At 42.1% G+C, this 18838-nt stretch overlaps 2 protein-coding genes across 10 annotated transcripts in view; both read right to left on the reverse strand.

Moving 5' to 3' along the window:
* SMAD1 (SMAD family member 1) overlaps nucleotides 1–7581 on the reverse strand; it is a 105792-nt gene extending 98211 nt beyond the window's left edge. For 4 of the 9 annotated variants that reach the window (XM_035022973.1, XM_035022969.1, XM_035022972.1 and 1 more), the window contains exon 1: nucleotides 6146–6584. The gene's annotated coding sequence lies outside the window, so the exon portion shown is untranslated. Of the gene's footprint in view, nucleotides 1–5953; nucleotides 6587–7324 lie in introns of those variants that run through there. The other 5 variants (XM_035022974.1, XM_035022975.1, XM_035022983.1 and 2 more) reach the window with 5 other exon arrangements.
* On the reverse strand, nucleotides 1117–18587 carry LOC118022542 (translation initiation factor IF-2-like). Its single transcript, XM_035023257.1, has 4 exons — nucleotides 18514–18587; nucleotides 14252–14411; nucleotides 12317–12430; nucleotides 1117–7418 (listed from the first exon to the last, which is right to left on the reverse strand). Exons 1-4 carry the CDS (start codon nucleotides 18585–18587, stop codon nucleotides 6375–6377), a joined length of 1392 nt encoding a protein of 463 aa, XP_034879148.1. The 3' UTR covers nucleotides 1117–6374.
* Between the last annotated feature and the right edge of the window lie 251 nt (nucleotides 18588–18838).

An 18838-nucleotide genomic window follows, 5' to 3' on the forward strand; every position in this document is an offset into this window, starting at 1 on the left:
ACTCAAATAGCTTTCCTATTAATCTCCTGGCATCCGGCCCTACCTTCTCCAATCGACACTGCATGTTCACCTTCACCGACTTCCCAATGCTTCCTTATTCTGGCACTGTAAGGTACTCAAATTCTCACCCCAACTTAAGCCTTCTAAACGTGTCTTCCCCCTTACCATACTGAGCCCCATCAGGAATACCCACTGTGGTGAGGTAGGGCTGCTCACCAGCCTCTAGATCTGTGCCGTCCAATATGACCGTCACAGGATAAACAGTTATGTTTAAACATAACGTGATTAAAGTTAAAAAATCAACTCCCTTCAGTTGCACTGGCCACATTTTAAGTGTCACGAGGGCTAGTGGCTACTATATTGGACAGTGTAGATAGCAAACATCTCCATCACTGCAGAAAGTTCTGTTGGGACAATGCTACTGTAGATTCTCAACACTCATGCCTAACCTCCTTGATCTTTCATACCACTACTCTGCCTAGAATGTTCCTCCCTTCTACCTGTGCAAATCCACATGTCCTTCCATACCACAGTGGTCCTCATGTGAGTTGTCTGCGTAACTTCTTCTTATATGATCTTGTAACAACTCTTGCAATGTTGTTATACTTTCTCATTTTTGTGTGTCTTCTAATTATTGGACCACTCAGAACTAATAAATATTCAAGGGAATAAATGAAGCATATACTCACTATAATACTGAATCAAAATTATCAAATTAATGGTATACATAATATCCTTCTTCCATTAAAAAGATACGTTTTCTTTCAATCTAAACAAACAAAAGATCATGTATTTAGCTAACTAAATGACTTAATTTAATGCCTAATTATAATACTTGAAAGATAATTAGTTCCTTTTTTTTCTTGTGGTGTTTGAAACTGAAAGAAAAAAAAAAACCTTAAAGGTCTGAAATACTTCCACTTTGCATAAGCACACCGCAAAGAAACCACAAAAGACAGACAAGGAAAGGAAAATGAATGAACGGTTTGAGTAACTACCCTAACTATCTGAGATTATAGAAAAAAATATCTATTGTACGGCTACCCTAAAATTAAGGAGAAACTACAAATAAAATATTTAAAAATTATGTATCTAAATATATTTTTGAATCAATAGCTAGACCCTTCTATCCTCTTTGCAAATATGACATAGTGAATATTTATCTATATTCCGAGCTCAACAGCATATAGACGCATAACTGCTGTGTATGTATGTGTTCTTTAAATTCAAGATTATTGTCTCAAGAAAAATAATTAAGAAACCAATCCACCACACCATAGATTTGGGTTCCTAACAAGGGAACAAGGCTCCTTATCTGAATACTAGAACTGAGCAGAGATTTGGGGGAAATGGCCAGGTAAGGATTCCCTCAAACCTTCAAAAGCTGGATGCTTTATTTTCAAGCGGGAGTCTTGATTTGAGTTCTGATTTAAGCTTATAACAAAAACTATAAAGATGTAAACCTGCTCAAATACTGCAGTTCCCAGTATCTTCCTAAAACTCTGATGTGATCACTGGAGTTAAACTATTTATGAAAGTCTTGGCTTTTTCTGTCTGAAAACAGCCCCTCTTACATAAATGAATGTTCTACAGGCTGTTCGTTTCTTCCTATCAGCCAGCAGTACCTGTAAAATGTTACTTTTTTACCTGATAGGACTTGTTGTACATCTCTAAAACTGACTCCATCTTAGTAACGCATACCAAAATGAAGATTTTAATTTAGATTTTAAGTAATTACATTCATGCTACTTAGCTTTGTTTTTTTTTTTTTTTTTTTTAAATAAATTTACTCTGGAGTAAGTGTTAAAAACTCTTCAGGTATTTTTGCTGCAAATCAGATTACAGATCACCACTATCTGCACTACCAGGTAACAGCAGAAAAGGAATATAAAGAGCCAAGAGATTTCAGTTTGGAGGAAAAAGGTGATGCCCTTATTTGTTATCAAAGCATCCCCTGCTAATCTTGGTACAAAAAATGAAACCAGAGCTTCCAAGTTGTTGAACACATCAAAGTGCTAGGAGAGTGGCAGGCCTGGAGAGGACACAGAAGCTCCTCACCCCTTCCTCTGTACCTTCCCCTCTGCCCTTCTTCCTTCTGCTGTTCCTGAGCTGAATCCTTTATAATAAACTGGTAGTCTGGTAGAGAAAGGGAGGAGGAGAGAAAGAAAGAAAGAACAGTAAAACCACATATAGAAGTACCATTACAGAGAATACTTCATCAGCCTCATTTTATGACTTAATATCAAATTCCTCTACCTCCTTGTAGGTAAATTATCCTTCTTCTCCTCAGATCGTTCCAATTCTCTCCCTAATACCTGCTAGCTCCTTCCTTAAATACTCTAAACTTTAGCTTTTGGTTAAGAACGTAATTTGCTTTTTAGAGTCGAGAGAGAAAATTCGTAGAGCAGAACTGACTGATTTAATTTGATCTTGATACAATCTTAGATCTCCCATTTTCTAGCAAGGTCCCATTGATTAAATGAGACATAGGGCTTTTCCTTTCCACCTCTACAATGAAAAATATCAATTTTAATCTGTAAAAAATATCTCTGAGATTGTCAGACTTGATTCTTATTCGGCTCAATGTTAGGTACAAAAAAGTTGATGCCAGGCCAAAACTTATCCTTTCCTCCCCTCCCAAAATTACACTGGATATGCTCAGAGCAAAACCTTAGTAACACAATGAGCGTGGAAGGAAAGGATAAACAAATGAGAACTCAACAACTGTAAGAGTGGTCTGGGTTCTGGCTTTCCCTCTTCTAGTCACTTAGGTGAGTGACTCTAGGCAAGTTGGCTGTTTTCTCTGGGCCTCAGATTGCTTAGCTTGATAGGAACCAACAGGATTAGAAAATCTTCAAAGCAGCTTTTAACACTAAATATCTCTATTCTCTACAAAGGAAATTACACATCTTAATGTTTATGAACGCACTTGGCAAGACTATTCCATGGATGTCCTTCACCTGAAATATCATGCAATTTGGGTACTTGTGTATACAAGCTCACCAGGGCATATAAACATTTTTGCATTGGAGGATCTTTGGATTGGAGGATGGGAATGAGCAGATACTGGATCCATGGTTTCATCAGATTCTTAAACAGCCTGACCAAAAAAAAAAAAAGGGTTTAGAGTAACTGCCTAGACTACAAAAAAGTAGACATTAAATGTGGAAAAAAAAAATTCCAGGATTTGCCATGAACTATTTTCATCTCAAAGTACAGGATCTAACAGCTAAGAGAAGACTAATTTTGATGAGATAAACTGAACTAGTAGAACTTTTCTCTTCACTACCATCAGCTTGTGATATTACAAGAAAAAACACATGGGGAAAGTGGCAGGAATTATCCAGAAAAGCAGAGATGAAAATAATTCAGCACTGAAATGCCTTACTTTTTTGTCAGATTTATTCTTCCAATTATGTTCTGCTTAAATATGTATAATGTAAACATTATGTTTCTTCTTAAGCACTCAAAAGAAGACAGCCCGGAAAAGCACAACAGAGGGCAAATCTGTCTAAAAGCCTAAAAAATAAAAGTCAAGTCATATCCATACTGGAATAGTAAAACCCAGCAGAACAATGATTATTTGAATATTCTGGACAGAAAAAGTATACATATAAATATAAATTAAAAAATATATACATATATAGTTAATTAGTTAAAAGTGAGGCTCTAGAGTCAGACTGCCTGTTCATAACCCAGCTAAGATTATAAATCATAATCACTCACTAGTTATGTAGCCTGAGGCAAGACACTGAATCACCCCGAACTCAAGTTTCTTTGCCTGTAAAATGTGATAACAACAGTACTTATGTAAGTTTTGGGGTTTCAATAAGGTATGAGTATTAAAAATAAGCATACAGTAAAAACTCAGAAAAATATTAACTACATTCTAAACCAAATTAGGGTCTATGATAAATATGATCCAGAGAAAAATCAATCTCATTTTAGCCAGTACTTCAATTATCACTTCCAGTTTTTTATTTTATCAAGAGCAACTAGTAGTTGGAAAAATTAATGATACATCCCTTACTTTTCCTGACCCCACAAACTCATTAGAAGTAGTAAGCAGAGAAGTAGCTGAAAGAGGAGTAGAAAGGAAAAGCAGAAGCAAAGGTCCTAGGGCAGCACTGTCCAGCAGACCCTTCTGTGAAAATGGAAATGTTCAATATACATTGTCCAATATGGTAGCCCCTAGCCACATGTGGCTAGTGCTACTGAGAAGGTGAATTTCAATTTTACTTATATTTAAATACCCATATGTAGCTATAGCTACCTTATTGGATAGCACCTCCCCAGATGACCCATAAACTGAATAAAGATTGCCAGAAATTTCATCAAAAAACAAGTCTTCTTTTCCTGAACTGTTCATACATTCAATTCAAATATCTTTGCTTTCACTGGAGACCTGGTAACCGTGACTAGTTAAAGAAATAACATGCCAGCTGATCAATCAATACTGTGCAACTCAGTATTAATGAAAGGATCAGAGATAAGAAGTACGTGGACCCTAAGAAGGTCCCTAAGGCCACGTTAAATTCAAGCTCACATGAAGCCTGATTCAGTACACAGGATCAAGAGCTGCAAAGGTCCTTATCAGAACCCCCAGTGCATCTGTCTCTCCCCTACCAAATGGAAAGCTACTTAGACAATGCAGACTGAATATCCTTTCGTTTATCTTCAATTTCTTCAGAAATTCAGAGTTCTGTAAGCCTTTCCCTCTCTCAGAAACACTAGTGTTCCTGGGCAGCTCAGCCTTTCCACTATAAACAAAATCCATGTACCACCCATATCTGAAGTATAACGCCAGACTCCTGCTTAGCTGCCCCTGTAATATGGTTTAATTATGATGACTGAACTAATAGGCTGACATCATAGACTTTTACAGGCTGACCCCATGTCATCCTGATGTATCATTTTGCACCAGTTCAGTGCTGTAAATCAATTTAAGATCTCAAGCAGGTTGAAAAGGCTGGTAATGATGCTTTCTCTGCTGTCTCTGGAGACTCTACATTATACACAACTTACATTATTTATAAAGTCTCAACGATGCCTCCATTAGCCTTGTAAGACTACACAAATGAGATCTTTTATACACACAAAACTTGGCCTTGATTATGTAGGCAACTACAGCTTAAATATAGTCATCTAATTACACCCCAGTCTCTTCTTCTTCCTATCTAACCAAGTCATTAAATTTTATCTTTGAACCAGAATTACTATAAATCAAAATCACAAACTGAAATTTAGTTTTTAACTGATAAATTGTATGTGGGAAAATGGGATTTACTTAATGCTTTAATGAACTTAGTAGGAAAAAATTACTTAAATTCCAAGCGCTGTAAGAGGTTAACATTTTTAATTGCCTAAAAAACGGTCATTTCTCTAAAATGCAAAGGTCATCAGCTCTTCAAGGGTATAAAACCAATGGATACTACAAAAAGGAAAAATGTATTTGGTTACCTACCTGTGGTTGGAGGGGTCAAAACTAAATCAAGGACAAATCCCTACCCTCAGAAGAAACCCGATCCTGCCTGGATCCTCCAGAGGCTCTGGCATCACCCACCTCTAGAAAATCATCTCTCAAGACCCTGGTTACAGTTTCCTAAGAACTGCAATATCATACAAATGTATACCACCTGCAGAGAAATATCAGATAACTGCAAATGGGAAAGAGAGGGAGAGAGAAGGACAAACACCTTAATCAGTTCAGCATACTGAGGCCTGGCACCTACATCAGAATAACAATAATGCAAAATATTTCTACTACATGAAAATGCTGGGGCCCTGAACCTGGGTCCTGCCTCGATTTTTTTGTTTTGTTTTGAAATAGTGGTTCCAATACAGCTCAGCTACCTCCCATAAAACGTAAAGTGGTAATTAGAAACAAGATGAAAAGTCAACATGGGCAGGGAACAGTTTTCTCATTGTTACTGAAAGTAGGCATGTTACCCACCACAGGCAATCAGAGCAAGAAATGTTCTGAAATGAAGGCATTCTGTGATTGAGGTGCCAAGAGTTTCAGCAACAGGATGACATACTGAAATCATGCGACTTCTGTATCATTCCACACACTCTGAAACTTCAGATACAACGGAAAGAAGAGAACAGGAGGGCAAAGGAAAAGGCCAGCTGCCCCAGCACTCACGAAAACGATGCTTTCTCAAGGAGATGGTGCTGAGATGCGCCTCAATTTCCAGCAGGGAAGCGTCTCACTGGCTATCTTGCACAGTAGATCGAAAAATCGTATGCGCCTCAAAATAAACAAAAGCCGCAGCTACTGTACTTGTAAGATCCGGCAGGCATTTGTTCGTCCTCCCTTCCTAAAGTACATCAAGGAAACGTTCTCCCTTTAAGCCCACATGTATATTAAGCAACTAGAAAAACAAGCCCATGTCTGTCTCTCTCACACCCACTCCCCCCGCCACCTTCCTACGGCAACCACCCCGAGAAACGCTAACAAAGACAGAGAGTGGAGTAAATGAACAGTTGTTCAACAGCGAACTCACAAATACACATGCAGTGAGGCAATCGAATCCGGTAAAGGGAAAGGAATGAGACGACACTTGGGAGACGCACTGGGTGTAGGCGGAAGAGGAAAAAAAAAAAAAAATTACGCGCCGCCGCCAAGCCTTTGAATAAATTAGGAATTTCGGTGCGAACTTTCCTTGACCTCGACCCCCAGGAGGCTCGTTGGGGCAGAGAAAGGACCCCGTCTGGGATGCGGAGGGGCGCGGGGCACCAGGTGTCCCCCTCGTGCCAGACCCGCTCCGCGAGGCGCCGACCGCGCACAGGGCAGCGCCCGCCGCTGCCCCCCAACTCCCGCAAGGGTCGCCCGGGCCGGCGCGGGACACAATGGGCCCGCGGGCAGCGCGGACGGGCCTCGGCCCGGCTGCGGAAAGGGAAAGAGAAACGGGGAGCGGGCGGAGGGGGAGGGCGGGAGGCGAGGTCCCGCCGCTGCCAGGGCCGGGGGCGAGGCTCGGGGCCGAGGAGCGCGGCTTCCCCACCGCAGACCCAACAAAGACGCGAGGGGAACCCCGGCGAGCCCTGCCCGGCCGGCGGGGCGCCAGAGCAGGAGGAGGTGGCAGGTTCGCTCCTCGGAGCGGTCGGGAGGCGCCATCATGGGGGGGGTCCCCCAGTCCGCCCCACGCGGGGAAGAGCCCCCTCCCCGCCGCGGCCCGCGTCACCGGCCCCGCACAACCGCGGCAGCGCCGCGGGCCCGCGCTTGCCCCACAAGAGGCGGCGGCGGCGCTGGAAAGCCCTGGCGCCGAGGGAGGGCGGGGACGCGGCAAAGGAGAAAGTTGGGTTCGGGTCTGTTTCGTTTTACCGGGTTGGCGGCGCGCCCGTCCGCGCGGGCGCACGAGTGACCGGGCGAGCGGGCTCCCACGGCCCCGGTCCCGCCGGCGGGGCGCTGCGCCGCGCTGCGCTCGCAGGGTCCCTCCCCGCGCCTCGGCCCGGGCTGAGCCGCTCGGCCTCTCCTTCCTCCTCCCGCCCGCCCGCCCGCTCGCTCGCTCGCTCCCGGAGCCTGGATTGATCTGGTCGCGCTGGCGTCAGGGAGTCGGAGCCGCCCAGCCTCCACTCCTCGGCTGCCAATACCCGGCGCACTCGCCCGCCCGCACGCTCGCTCGCTCGCTCACACGCGCACCCGCGCGCCGCCGCCGCCGCCGCCGCCGCGCGACCAGGGATCCTCTCCAAATTCCCGGCCGGTTAGCGCGAGCGCGGGGCCGCGGGGCCAGTCACCCCCCACCCCCACCCCCCGCCTGCGGCCCCACGCCCCATTTATTCCGAGGAGAAAAAAACAACTTTCCTCCTCCTGCTTCCTTTAGTCCCGGTGGAGCGGACTTGGTGCATTATCCTCAAATGAAGTTCGGTGTTCAGTATTTATTTTCTGAACTGCTCATCACCCGTCTACCGCGCCCTCCGAACCCTATCGTTAAACGTGGAGTGCGTTTTTGACAATTATCTTTCGAGGCTCCCCTTGTCATGTCTAGTTTCCATTGCCCTTCACTAACTTTCCGATGTTCTGCGAGCCCCGGCAGTTGCACGTACCCAGAATTGGATAGCCTGGTACTATTGCATGTGCTTATACCAAACCCCGAATCAATAAATGTGCTTTGTGCCAGTTCAGTATCTAATGATTCGAGTAGGTAACCTAGTTGTTCCAAATAATGACAGATGCCACAATGGAACTCAATTTTTGATCCAATTTCTACTATCTTTTATATGACACCAACCCCCTAAAATAAAAACAAGCTGGCTCTCATCTAATCTGCATAGACATTGAGCATATCTTTTTGTAAGAATTAATTTTTCCCTTGGCTAGCTCTCTGGAAGCTGGCATGAAATCTTGGATAATTACCATAATGTTGAGTTATGTTTAGAGAGGAATAATTACTCTGAGGAATAAATTTCTCATGAACCCAAAGAATCATTACCATCAATATAAAGAAAATATCAAAGACCAAGGTAAGTTAATAGTACTCTCCAATTGTTCATGGACCTTTACATGCCCACATTCTATTTTAAATTCTTATTTCTTAATTTATTTCTGCATTTCATGTTTAATTATTCAAAGGAAATGCAACAAATCCCATAAAACACATAAAATACCATTTATAAACTATAGATCGGAATATTTCAGTTAATTTCTTCGTTAAACTATTTGAGCACTTACTGGTCGAATCTTGGGCCTCATCTTATTTCCCCTAAAAGCATCATTTGACACAGTTCATCATTCTCTGCTCCTTGGAACAACAGCTGGAGTGAGCCTTGTGAAATGCCACTCAGATCAGGTCACTCCTCTGCTCAAAACCCCTTCCTGATAAATAGAATGTGCTATATACACAATGGAACATTATTCAGTCATTAAAAAGAATGAAATACTGACACATGCTGCACGAATGAACCTTGAAAACATTATGCTACATGAAAGAAGCCAGACACAGAGACCACGTATTGGATGCTTTCATTTATATGAAGTTCCAGAAGAGGCCTGTCTATAGAGACAGAAAGTAGAATGGTGGTTGCCTGTGTTTGGGGCAGTAGGGAAGTTGGGGAGGAGTGATAGCTAAAGGTTACAGAGTTTCTTTTTGGGGATAAAAAAAAGTGTTCTAAAATTATTCTGTGATGGTAGTTACACAACTCTGTGGATATACTAAAAGCCATTGAATCGTACACTTTAAATGGGTAAATTATATGGTATGTGAATTTTATTTCAATAAAGCTGTTTAAAAAAGACATGACAACTAAATGCAGTGTGTGATCCTTGATTGGATCCAGGACTGTGGGGGAAGTTATAAAATGACATGATAACACTTATTTTTTATGTTATAAAAATTATAAAATTATTACATTTTAACCTACACATGACCTTTCTTAGAGCAGTCCTAGTAGCCACAAATGATAATTATGAATACTATACATGCTTTGCAATTTGATTTTGCCCTTTGTCAAGTTATTTCTTTAAATGGTAATAAAAACTTGGATACTTTTTTTAAAAGGACATTATTGGGACAATTGTCAAAGCTTGAATATGGCTTGTGTTTTAATATCATTGTATGAAAAAATCTTCCCTTGGCTCCCCATTTCATTCAGAACAAGAGTTCTCACAATGTATACAAAACCCTACCTGATCTGCCCTCCTGACTCTTCCTTTCCCATTCTCACCTGGTCTCCTACCTCTCTCCCTTGCCTACTTCCTCAAGTCAGACTGGCCTCCTCCTCACAAGTCCTGGAGCAACCTGGGCACAGTCCCACCTCAGGGCCTCCACACTAGCTGTCTCCTCCCCTCCCTCAACTCCCGCAGGTCTTCACCCAAGTGTTCCACTCTCAATGAGGCCTACCCTGGCCACTCTATCTAAAATTCTACCCACCCCTCCCAAACACCCGTATTTTATAACCCTCTTTCCCTATCACTACCTAACTACCTTCTTAGCCAAAAGAGCAGGACTTTTAGTCTGTTCTGTTCATTGTTATTCTCCCAGAGCCTAGAGTAGTATCTAGCACCCTGTAGGAGCTTATTAAACACCTGTTGAATGAATGAATGAATGAACGAACGAATGAGTGGAGCACTGTTCTAATTACAGGGCATATAGTGGCAAACTACACAGATAAAAATCCCTGCTCTCATCAAAGAAGACAAATAATAATAAATACACAAATATGCTAGGTAGTGGGTGGTACATGGGATGGAAGAGGCAAGGTAGAAAGGATTGGGAATGGGGGAGGTTGCTATTTCTATAGGGGTAGGGTAAAGCTCCCGAATAAGAGGTCTTGGAGGAAGAGAGGGGGCATGCCACTGATCTAGGAGGAGGGTCTCCGAACTCCCAAGCAGAGTGAAGAGCAAGTGCAAAGCCCCTGAACCTCAGTCTACTTAACCCATTTGCCAAAAAGCCAGGAGGCCAGGTCACTGACACAGGGAGAAGCTAGGCACAGGAGGGAAGAGAGTGTGTGGGTCCAGGTGCACCAGTGCCAGCGGCTGCAGAGGCGGGAACATAGGGAAATTCTCTTCTACTGCTTCTCTTATCTTGGTGAAATAGCCACGGACCCTACTTCCTGAGAATGGTGAGGGTGGGAGAGACTAAGGAGGTTGGGAGAGAGAGAAGCAGATAGGAAAGAGTTATCTTCTGGGAGAGTTTGAGAGCAAAGGAACAAGGCAAATGTGGTAGGATTGCCAGGCAGTGCTATTAAGTGCCCATTTGAGGTTAGTGGTCATGAATTTAAAGCAAGACCACAGTCAGCAGGGCTGTGGATTTTTCTCCAGCCATGTCGGCCTAAAGGGACAGCGCTAGGGTTTTGCAGGTGGGTGTGATGGAGGGAAAGAGGGTCAGAGAGCAGAGGGTGTGGGCAGAGGAGTGACTGTGGCGGGCTGTGGGAAGGAGGGAGGTGAGGACATAAAGGAGTAGAGAACAAAGGAAAGGTGATAGGATCAATGGATTGAAGGTCCCATGGAGTCCAAGGATTGCCCGAGTTGGGACCCACTCCCAAATGCTGGGAACAGTCTGAGAATGGGATGCTTGAAATTACGGAGCTGGGGAAGTTTGGGGAAATGCCAGGATCTAGCAGTGTGACCAGAGAAAGTGGGTGGCTAAGGCAGGGAGAAGGACAAGTTCTTCAAAGAAAAGGAGGTATCAAGGAACTGAAGACAAACTAATAATGCTATTGAGCTACCTTGTTTAAAAAACAAAAACAAAAAACAACCACTAATCATTTATAATAAGGCGAGCCCTTAAAATTGGCTGCAAATATTAAATATTCAAAATATGAACCCAGGAATTTATTTTAAGAGATGGTTCTACTCAATAGAAAAATAAGTGTAATGTAGGATTTGTGTAACAGCTCCTTAAGTGAATTTAAATGAATCAATTTCCCTGGAGTGAGCCCACCAAGGATCACTGGTGCGGTATTCCAGACATTAAACAGGAATGTTCCAGTGATAACTAGAGTTGGGGGAAAAGTGCAAATTATGAATTTTTGATGTTGAAATCCCTCTATTCTCTCATCACACCTTTTCCTCCAGAGTTTTTGGCTGCTTGTGATTAGGAATGTGTTTAGGCATGCTGTTTTGTATATCCGTGGGAATACCCTACCTGCCTTCTAAGTAATATGAGGGTGGGAACTGTGTCTACTTGTTTCCCCTCTGCATGCCCAAAGTTTACACAGACCTATCACAGGTCTGCTGAAAGAATAAATATCTAATTGAACTGTGGTGAAAATTCCAATTGGTGTTTTTCTTAAAGTAGGGCATACTTCGCGGTAGGGCTTCTTTCTCATGATTGCCTTCGCTCCCAAGTCTGAATTTCTAATTTATTACTTATTTAAGTGTATTTAAACTTCTAATTTAAAATTTCTAATTATAAATGCTAAGAATTTGCAAAAAAGTTGTTAGCCCTTTTTCTAAGAGTTTGTTTTTTTAAAAAAACATCTTTTTTTTTTTTTTAAAGATTTTATTTATTATTTATTTGAGAGAGAGAGATTGAGAGAGAGAGCATGAGTGGAGTGAGGGGCAGAAGAAGAAGCAGACTCCCCAGTGAGCAGGGAGCCTGACGTGGGGCTCAATCCGGGGACTCCGGGATCATGACCTGAGCTGAGGGCAGACGCTTTAACTAACTGAGCCACCGAGGCGCCCCTCTAAGAGTTTCTTAACAGTTTGTACGCTACAAGTTCTGTGTGAACATTTTATAGTAATTATTATTGTGACAGAATTTTATAGGAATCCCCACAGTTTCTGAAGGTTGTGCGATGTTCTATAATCTTTGCTTAGCAGAATTATTCTCTGGGACCCCATTTCCAAGCAGGGGTCAGGCAGGACAGTGTTTACAGCATCTAGACACAGGCCCTGGAAGACTATTTCTTCCTCCATTTGCCTGCCGCACAGAACTTCAATGCTGTTATTCCCCAGAGCCTCCCAGTGAATATTAATGCTACTGAACTCCTAAAATATAATACAGACAGCATTTTCTGCTTACCTGATCTCTGTTAACTTGACCATTATTAACAAAGACTGACCCCAATTTTATGAGTTTGCTACCTATTGTTCCAACTGATATTTCTAACAAATGTTCAGACCCAAGTTTGTGCCCCCACACTAAACTGCTGACTTGTCACATCTACTCCTTGCCAGGTAGTCATATGGGGAGAAGTTTCCATGGGTTCATTCCTTCCCTAAGATGTTCACATCTTTCTCCAAATGATCTCACGTCCTTCCTTTCCCATTGCCCCCAGGTACTTGGATCTTGTGCCTAGACCTCTACAGTGGCCCTCAGACTCTCCTCCATGCCTCCAGTGACCCTTGTATCATTCTAATTGCTGAATAATCTCCCACAAGGAGTTGTTTGTCCATGTCATTCCCCTGATCAAGAAGTTCAATGGGTCAGCAGTGCCTCCCAATAGACTCTAACTCTGAGGCCTGGTACCCAAGGTCCCTTGAAGTATGACCCAGACCCACATTTTCCTGCCTGGTCTCCTTCATTCTCCCACAGAAACACAGGCAAATTTGCAATGGTATTCTTCCAATTTTTTTTTTGTTCATACTGCTATATGATCCCAGCATCTCCAGTTTTCAAAATTCCACCTGTTCTTTAAGGTCCAACATCATCTCCTAGCCATTAAACAAACAAACAAACAAACAAAAATACTTCTTAAGGCTGGGATGGATGGGTTTATTGATCTCAAAATCCTCATCTTAACAAATGAAGGAAGTGAAGTCTAGCGAAGTTCCATAATTTGCCCAAGGTCAAAGAACTAGTAAATGGTAGAATCAAGTCCAATTCTGGGCCTCCCAATCCAGAGTAATCTCTTCTCCATACCAAAGCTTCATCCCCAAGGCCTTCTCTGCTCCCTTCCTCGCGCTGTGCCCCATGCTCTCGGTAGCTATGTGTCGCACGTCACGTAGCACTCGTCCTTCGACTCATTAACTACATACATATCACGAGGCCCCACAATACATTGTAGAGTTGGATGAATAATGACTAGCCTTTTCTCCCACAAACGGCTAGTTTTTTTCCCTCTTCACTGACACAATATTTTGGCACAAATCTCATGAAAAGGGCTACATTCCACTGCTGTTATATATCAAATTCATAATAGCTAGAGTTTACCGAGCATTCACCTGGAGCAATGTAAACACCTGAGAGGCATCATCTTACAGTCGGAGAGCCTTGCTATGAGACAGATACCACTATCCTCATGCGCTGGTGGTATCAGCACCTACTGAATAGGGTTTGTGGGGAACCATAGTGATGACGGTAATAGCTAATACATATTGAGTGTTTCCAATTTTCCAGGCATTGTTTCGAGCACCTTACATACATGTTATTAACTCCTTTATCCTTCAGAACAACCCAATGATATAGGTATCATGTTATCTCCATTTTGCAGATGAAGAAAATGAAGCAGCATGATGTGAAGCGCCTTGTCTAAGGTCACACAGCATGTAATGCCTCCAACGGGCTTGGTATCTGGTATATTGTATGTGTTCGATAAAGGTAGTCAGTAGGCTGGGCGCAATTTCTGCCTCTGAGGTCAAGTGTTTTAGATGGACTCATACCGACAAAGTATTTAGTAGACTGGTCAGTTTTTAAGTTTTAACGAATACCCGATTTCAAAAAAAATCTTAAATAGTTTTGCTTCTGGTGATGATTTCTCTTCACTCAGCCCGCATCCACTGGCAAGTTTGCCCAAGTTCAAAGGCTAGATTTGGCTGCCTTTAACACGAAAGCTAAATGTCAGTGGCTTAAGCAATAAATAAATTTACTTTATCTCTTGCAAAAAGAAGATCGGAAATAGGAATTCCAGAGGTGGGAAGGCAACTCAAAGATGTCTGGGCCGAGATCTCTGTGATTTCCTTGTCCTCTCCCTTGTTGTTGATTATTAAATGGTTGCTGCGGCTCAAGTCATCATGTCTGCATTCCAGGCTGGAAAAAGAAAAGGACGAGGACAAAAAGGGTAAACTGAGGCCAGAGCCCCTTTAAGGAACACACACTACCACCACCATCTGCGGTAGGGCCATCACTACTACCAAGACACCTGCTTACTTCTCATTAGTAAATATTGTCATATGGCCCCCTCTGTTTGCCAAGATGGCTGGGAAATGTCATCTTTTGTTTTTAATCCTAGAAAACTGCCACAACAGATGGTGTCTCTGCTAGTGATGAAGAAGGAGAAGGATGAACGCAATGATGTGCTCCACATGGTTCATACCGGCTTATGAGAGCTGATGGTTAGATTTTCAGCTGTTTTTTTGTTTGTTTGTTTGTTTTGTTTTTGTTTTAACAAGCCGGTTGTTAAACACCACGATAGCCTGAAATTGGTCACAGTGGGAGCCTTTACACCACAAAAATTGGCAAACACCACAAATTAAGGCCTTTAAAAAAAAAAAAAAAAGCCAGTTGTCAAACATTTATCAGCACACCACTGAATATTGGATAGGTGACTAGGAGTCCCAGAAAGTTTTTTATTTTGCCTTATTATATTTGTCATTTATTTCCAACTAGAATGGCTAAGACTTGTGAACACTTAGGCAGGCAATCTTTTGAAGTTCTTGGTATATTAATAATCGCCCTCTCTTTATTCTATAGAAATGTTGGGCATATGCACTTACACTGTGTTTTGATATTTCCTCAGAGAACGTACAAGTTGTTCTTTGGTAGTCAGTCAGGGATGGCATGAAAATATTGTAAATGTCTCTTCAGGAACTTGAAAAGGTTTTGCATAAAAAAATAGTCTGTTCTGGTAAGCTGTGCAGAAACACATGCAGAAACAGCCCCTCTGTTTGTATTTGAGGCAAGTGTGGGATCAGGCCCTGCCTAAGACAGAGCAGCTTTTCTAAGCTAAGGTATAACTTCACCGAGGTATCAAAAAATCGTTTAAAATAATTTCTTCTTCCAAAATGTATTCCTGGGAAGAGAGTAAAGTGGTAAAGTGGAACATTTTCTCCTGCCGGTTATGAGGAAGAATCAATAGTTTTTCACTCTTAAAGAAGAGACTCCCCAGGTAGGTCTTTTCTGCTTTTCTTTTGAACACAAACAGGCCCTTAAAAACACAACACTGATAGGGACAAAGAATGCCTTCCTTTTGGTTTGAAGGAGGCAATAAGAAGAATGATTTCAGGAGCTGAGCCAAAAACAAGAAGAAAATCTCAAGGGCTTGTGAACATGACCCTACCCTAGGGCTCTTGCCTCTAAAATAGAATTTAGGTTATTTAGAAATGAGCACCAGAAACAAAGTCACATGTGAATTAGAGTTGTAAAGTGTATCTTAGATTTTTCTTTTTCTGTTATTGGGATAAATGGACAAGAAGAAGCCTTTGAAATTTTACATTAAAGTTTCCTTTAAGTTTTTATTTCTCTGGATAGTACATTTTAGGACAGAAATTTTTAGTGTTGTTTTGTCACCTTTAAAGTCCATTATATAATTGAAGATAGTAGGTGGGGGCTTTATGTTGTTGTTGTTTAAAAGGTTTTTCTTTTAAAAATCTTGCCTTGTAGGATTTACTGTGGCTAATGTTATCCAAATGCCACAGTTGAGATGATGATCCTTATTTGAAAATAAAAACACTGATCAGTAGCGATCAATCTAGAAGCCTCGGGTATCCAACTGACCCAACCACGTTTGAGCTCTGTCCAGGATTTTTCGGAGGATGGTCAATAAATAACATTTGCTTCCTGTCCTGAGTATGGAGACAAACCAGAACCAAACCCAGAAGTCAGACAGATGGAACTCAAAATATGATCTTTCTTAATTATAAAGTGTATTGCAACATTTAGCCATAGACTTGTGGCCAAATTGGCTTGCTAATATTTTACCTCCAAACTGGAAAGTCTCAGGCATCAGCAGAGTGGAACAGCCCACAGGCTGCAATTTACTGGCACAGCTGTGGATCAAAAAGGTCATTCCCTCACAGAATGCTCTTCCAGTTTCCTAGAGGATTACTTCACTCTGTATCGTCTACTCTGCATATACCCAGTTAGCTCATCCTTCAAAAGAAGCCCAATGTTGCCCTTTTCCACCTGAGACAAAGTGATCACGTTTTGGTTGTTGGTTGGTTGGTTTTTTTTCTTCCCCGTTTATCACAGAAATATGCCACTCTGCCTAACTAAAGTCCCCTAAAGTTTGCATTTTGTTTTTCAGGAGTTCAAACTCAAATTTTATCCATTTCAAAGTTTTTGCAGTTGGATGGACCTTCAAAGCCATAACTGCTGAGTTAAAATGCCTTGTGCAAAACCAAAGGAGAGAAAATAATAAGTAAAAGATGGGAAGATGACTATAGAGGGTCCTGGCAAAAGCCAAAGAACAATATTAATTCAGTCAGGAAATGTTTGTTGAGTGCCTACTATGTGGCAGTACAATTTTAGGCACTCTGAAGAACAGCAGCTTTTACTCTGGGTTGGCACATGTTTTAACTGGGGAGACAGACAATGAACAGGGGAAGACTAAGTAAGTTAAGATGTGATCATTTAAGCTTTGAGGACATAAAACAGGGCAGTGTGACAGTAGCTTCAGGGAGTGGTCAGGGTTCTACTTTTTTTTTTTTTTTTTTAAGATTTTATTTATTTATTTGACAGAGAAAGAGAGCACAAGCTGGGGGAGCGGCAGGCAGTGGTGGGAGAAGTAGGCTCCTGCTGAGCAGGGACCCCGATGCGGGGCTGGATCCCAGGACCCTGGGATCATGACCTGAGCCAAAGGCAGACTGAGACACCCAGGCGTCCCAGGGTTCTACTTTTTTTTTTTAAGATTTTATTTATTTATTTGCAAGAGAGAGAATGAGAGAGCGAGAGCACACGAGAGGGGGGAGGGTCAGGGGGAGAAGCAGACTCCCTGCCGAGCAGGGAGCCCGATGCGGGACTCGATCCCGGGACTCCAGGATCATGACCTGAGCCGAAGGCAGTCGCTTAACCGACTGAGCCACCCAGGCGCCCCAGGGTTCTACTTTAGATAGGGTGGCCAGAGAGGACCTACCTGAGGGGAGAACTTTGAGGTGAGATGTGGACAACGAGAAGGAAGCTGAAGAAATTATAGGTCATTTGCAGCCTCTCATAACGACTTTGGATTTTATCTGAAGTGTGACAGGAAATAGTCATTGAATAGTTTTAAGCAGGGCAGACACAGGATTTGGGTTACATTTTCCTGGCTTCTCTGTAGAAAAGTGAGAACAACAGAAGAATCCAAAGTGAAATCAGGTAGCCCAGGGAGGAGGCTTCTACAGTGGTCACAAGAGAAAATGGTAGATTGGACTAGGGGTTAGTGATGGCGATGGACCAAAGAGGGGAGAATGCTGCAGTAAGGATAAACACCTCATTTACTATAAGTTTCAGGAGGACAAAGATTGGGCCAGGGAAAGTTACCTTTTCATGGTGACTTGAGTTCCTGTAAATTTTAGGAGATAGGTATATGTATATAGAGATAGATAGATAGATAGATAGATAGATAGATAGATAGATAGATAGAGATATACAGATATATATATTGCTTGTCAGACATTTATATTTTCCAACCACACTCTAAACAACCTTGAGTCTTCTCTTCAAAAATAAAGAATTACAGAGTTTCTCCACCAGCAACTCCTTTTTTTCCTTCTCGTGTTAACTTTTCCTCTTTATGGCCCCTTCCCCCAAACAATAAATGTGCTTCTAATATCTTCCATTCTAGAAACACATCTACACAACCATTCATAAACATACAAAAAAGAGCCACTAAAATAAAACTACTCTTCTTCCCCATATTTCTCTATTTATTTCTCTATCTACTCTGTGTCCCTTCTTGTCCAAACTTCCTGAGAGAGCGGTTTATACTTCCTGCCGTCTCCGTTTTCTTAGATTCCATTCACGCTGTGACCCACTATAACCTGATTTCAGTTTGCACTAGGGCAACCAAACTATTCTTGCTAAGCTAGGGCCACTGCATACTGCTGGGAAAGTTGTGTATATACAACCTAGCCCTGGTTAAGATTTCCTTGACCTTCATATTGCCAAATCCAACGAATGTTTGTCTGTCTTCTGCTGGATGGTTCAGATTCACCAGACACTATTCATCATTTGTTCACTCTCAAAAGCTTTGGCTTTGGGAAAGCTGGCCACGATGCTAATATCCATTCCTAGAGAACTAGTTGAATGAACATACTGGAGTACTCTGGAATAGTAATAAGGAATTAAGATTATTTTCTATATGCTGCATGAATGTATCTGCAGGATATATTGTTAAGTGAACAAAGTAAGGTGGAGAAAAGTATGTATAGTTTTCATCAATGTAGGTATGTTATCGGTTTTAAGAAAGTGGAGGGATATGAATATATATCTATATATATTTGCTAATAACAAAACAAAAATGAAAGAATAAACCAAAA

The sequence above is a fragment of the Mirounga leonina genome, unplaced genomic scaffold (assembly GCF_011800145.1).
Source record: "Mirounga leonina isolate KUSES-001 unplaced genomic scaffold, KU_Mleo_1.0 Mir_176, whole genome shotgun sequence".
NCBI lineage: Eukaryota > Metazoa > Chordata > Mammalia > Carnivora > Phocidae > Mirounga > Mirounga leonina.

Bases quoted from the DNA above. Each gene is read 5' to 3' on its own strand.
- LOC118022542 (XM_035023257.1), bottom strand. From the start codon at position 18,587: ATGGATATTAGCATCGTGGCCAGCTTTCCCAAAGCCAAAGCTTTTGAG. The intron at 12,431-14,251 runs GTAAATTTATTT...ATTATATTTTAG, and splicing joins TTCTTTTTGCAAGAGATAAA to GAGTTCAGTAGCATTAATAT. The intron at 7,419-12,316 runs GTAAACACTGTC...CTGCGAGCGCAG, and splicing joins AGGGCCTGTGTCTAGATGCT to CGCGGCGCAGCGCCCCGCCG.